The sequence below is a fragment of the Frankliniella occidentalis genome, unplaced genomic scaffold (genome assembly GCF_000697945.3).
Source record: "Frankliniella occidentalis isolate FOCC.00 unplaced genomic scaffold, Focc_3.1 Scaffold6074, whole genome shotgun sequence".
Lineage (NCBI taxonomy): Eukaryota > Metazoa > Arthropoda > Insecta > Thysanoptera > Thripidae > Frankliniella > Frankliniella occidentalis.
In genome coordinates this window covers 1-3,848 of record NW_026273109.1, presented here as the reverse complement: position 1 = coordinate 3,848, position 3,848 = coordinate 1, and the positions used below count along the sequence as shown (strand labels likewise).

Genomic DNA, 3,848 nt, shown 5'->3' with positions numbered 1-3,848 from the left:
GTGTAGATGCTTGCCTGTGAAGACAAACTAAACAAAAACAAAAAAGTATTAACAATTACGACAGAAATGATATACTCTGGTTATAAACATGTTTTATCGTTCCCTTTCCATTACTCCACCCGCGCTGGAAATGGGAAACCTTAAATATTTCTCTCCACAATGCAAAGGGGTGAGTCAACGCCGTCCTCTCATACAGCGTCCAGAACGTCGTCCCGTTCAGGACCCGCTCCGAGAGGTCTCGAGGCCAATGTGCCAGCGGATGTGGCGCTATCATTGCTGCGGGGAGTAGGGGCGGGGGTATCACTCCTCACTACGGCCAGAGAAGCGTCGTATCGTCTTTAATTAACGTTTCATATCCGGCGCCAAAACGGGCAGAATGGGGCGTCGTGCATAATTACCTTCTCTAGGTCGACGCTCGACGCTCAGGCGCCGAAACCGGCGCGCTAGGTTCAAGACTATTCTGTGACTCTGCAAAGTCAAGTGCGTTACACCCTTAAACAGTTACCTGAGCGGTTCTTAGCGGAGCGCGACCCACGCAACAGCTGTGTCGGGCGGGTGCTCTGCAACTCCACACGGCCACCACCACTACACGACTCTCATCTTTGTCGCAGACGGACTGCACCGGGGCGTCGACCGAGGGCCGCGACGGCGAGATGCACTTCGTGGTGGTGCCGTCCTCGCGCCAACGCCGCCTCGTCCCCGTGCCGGCCGCCGTCTGGAGGTCGGGCTTCCTGGCCGGCTACGACCCGGCCCTGGACGCCACCGCGGTCGCCGTGGGCCCGGCCGATGGTAAGTATCAGCGTCAATGTCGCAGCCTCGGTTAAGACTTCTGCTGACCGTCGGTGTCCCTGCAGCCACGTTCAGCACGGTGCTGGTGCTGCCCGGCCAGCAGGGGCACGTGGCCCCCGGTGACGGCCTGTCCAGGCTGGAGCAGCGGCTGCTGGAGTCCCGCGGGCCCAGCGCGCGGTGGGCGCGCCTGCTGCGGACGCTCCTGCCCAGGCCCGGCCTGGAGCTGCAGGTGCCGCGGTTCAGCCACCGCTCCGTCCTCAACATGAGCGAGGCCCTGCAGCGCATGGGCCTGGACGAGCTCTTCTCCTCGGAGCACGCCGACCTGCGGGGCCTCAACGGCGTGGCCAACGATCTCCACCTGTCCGACGTCGTCCAGGTAGGTCACCAGCGTAAGGGTGGGTTCCGCGTTGACGGGCGCGGCACTTTCTTATGTGGAGCACATTTTCTGGCGATGGGGCCGGGGACCGTTCTGTGCTGAGATGCCCGCGTCGAGGCGGTGCGCTCCGGAGGCCAGGTCGTGCCACCGTAGTTTACCATTCGTGGATACGCTGCGCCGCGTGAGAGAGAGAAAAAAGGTGACAAAAGCGGCTGGGGCGCGGCACTGCGCGACGGTCAAAGTCGCCATGCCGGGCGAGTTGGGCCCTGCCCCAGTGACCCACAGGGACGGTACACCAAGCCCCGCCTCACCTCGCCCCGCCTCGCCCGCGCCCCGACGACACGACCTGCTCCTCCACGCCACGCCGAGAAGGCGTCGTCGTCTCTCTTGTCCAGGAAAGGGCCAGGCAGTGGTGAAAGGGAGCAGGAGGCGACATCTAGGACCACCATAATACGACTTTACAAGACTGCTTAGAAAAATAGCCCCCCCCCCCTTCACGTACCGCACCATTTTTTGTCGGCCTTCCCTTCCAGTACTCCCAGCCGCTTTAACGGTACCGACCGTTCTGCCACAGCTCAACACGTTCAGCACGTGCGGCGAGCGCGCCGTGGACTCCAGGCACCACGTTGAGTTCTTCCCGACGTCCCCGTTGGCCTCGCCGGGCCGGCGGGCGGCGCGCGGCCGTCGGCTGCGACCCAAGGTGGCCGAGACGGACGACCCTCGCATCGAGGTGCACCCGGACAACGTGGGCAAGGACAGGTAGGCCTTATCGCGTCAGAGTGTCCCCACGACGTCGACCTCGAATTGGATTCCAAAACTTCAACCCTTTTCTGTCGCAGGGACTCGTACTATGCTCGGGTAGGCGACGCCCTGGAGGCTGCCGAGGCTAGGGGCTCCTCGGGGTTAACTTCCTCGGAGGAGGTGATGGCGTCTGAGGATGCCTCATCTTCCTCCTCCATATCGTCGTCGAGTCGAGAGGCGCGGACATTCCAGAGGATCGCAGACTTCGAGGATCCCGACCTGATGAAGGTGCCGCTGGCGCTCCGGCCTAGACAGGCCAGGATCCCCGAGGCAGCACGGCTCCGCTTCGACCGGCCATTCTTGTTCTTTGTGAGGCACAACCCCACAGGGGTGCTTCTGCACATGGGCAGGTTCAACCCGAGGCTGCTACCGTGAGGCACGACCCCAAGATCATCCCAAAGTGTGCTCACCAGAACTCTATTCCAGACATTGTGCAGGGAAAAGTCGTTGTTGGCCGCCCTTAAGTTGAAGGATGTTATGTCACCACCTCTCCTCTGAGAGAATCTGTTAATTAGTTCATTAAGTGACTTTGTAATGCCAAAAATTATGAATCCTTTTTCAAGCAACGAGTGAGCCGAAAAATGTTTGTCCTATGTACCAATTTCCTGATTTTTTAGAAATCTTGGTGCGTTTTGAAACTTGTTGCGCTTTTATCAAATGTGACGGGGAGTATTATTGGTGAAAATAATAATACTGGCTGATTGTTTTTTAAGTATGTGAATGACTGCTAATCAGTCTCTATCCTATCCCTAATATGCAAGGTGTCTAATATGTCACTGCTATGAAAACGTTTTGAACTGTGAAACTGTGATTAACCATGTCCCCAGACTAGGGATATATCTATTGTATGTGCTATAGTTTTAAGTTATCGGTGTTTGTATTTTACCGATTTATTTGTACAAAATTTTCCACCTCTTGGTTGTGGTTAGTTTGATAGATTTTGTTCAAGACACACATTCTGCTTATGTTTTACTAATTAGAAAATGTGAACATATGCAAATCATATGATTGGCTTCAACTGCAAGACATCATCATAAATATGGCCTTGTGTCTCGAACGAAATTCTTTATCAAATAGGTATTTACATTTGATGGTGGCCAAGAAGTAACATACACAAAATAAATTGTTTCAGGCCGTGCTTCAGAATTGTTTTGCTTCTTTTCAGTCTTAATATGACATTAATGTGTTATACTTATTTTTAAGTGTTGCCAGCCCAAGATATGTGTGCCTGGACAAATTTTATGTATAGTCTGAGTCTGACTCTGCAGAGGTACTACCTAACTACCATCTCTAGAGTAGTTCTTGAATTTATGAACCAAAGGAACAATTAAACCATTTAAAACTATATGAGTGTAAAGCATCAATGGACGTGATTTGAACGATATCGAATAATAATTTTGTTAGCAGTATTCTATATTATTTTTGTAACTTAGTTTTAGCTACTGTACATAATGAGCACGTCTTACGCCCGTAAGGAAAACATGAAATCTAAATAAAAAAAACTTTTCAGAAAGTGTTTTGTCTGTTTTATCCTCATCTGTTGTGCACATGTGTTTGGCCCCGCCAAGCGCACCCTTTCGAACCTATTGGCGCTCAGGATCTATCCGTTATAGCCTCGCGACGAGGGATCAACAAGAGCCCTTTCAAATTCAATGTTTCCACTGTAACGAGATCAACACCTCAGAATTCATTTATGTGAAATGTGCCTTTAAATTTATCTTGTCAGCGGACTAAATCCAGGAGAATCAAAATTGAATTTCAAATGATCAGTGTTTGATTCGTTCACGCACAAGTACGTTGCCTGCCTGTTCTTTCAGACAGTCATACCAATACTACAAACAGTGCGACTCCCAACGAACTGACAACAACCACTATCAAATAG

The 3,848-nt window shown here is 52.4% G+C and overlaps 1 protein-coding gene across 1 annotated transcript; it reads left to right on the top strand.

Moving 5' to 3' along the window:
- Window positions 1–520: 520 nt before the first annotated feature.
- LOC127752297 (uncharacterized) lies at window positions 521–3,479 on the top strand (the record flags this gene model as incomplete). The annotated part of the gene is made up of 4 exons (XM_052277200.1): window positions 521–789; window positions 855–1,165; window positions 1,740–1,924; window positions 2,005–3,479. Coding segments are annotated over 4 exons (1,102 nt in total), but the record flags the coding sequence as incomplete, so codon positions are not given.
- Window positions 3,480–3,848: the final 369 nt, after the last annotated feature.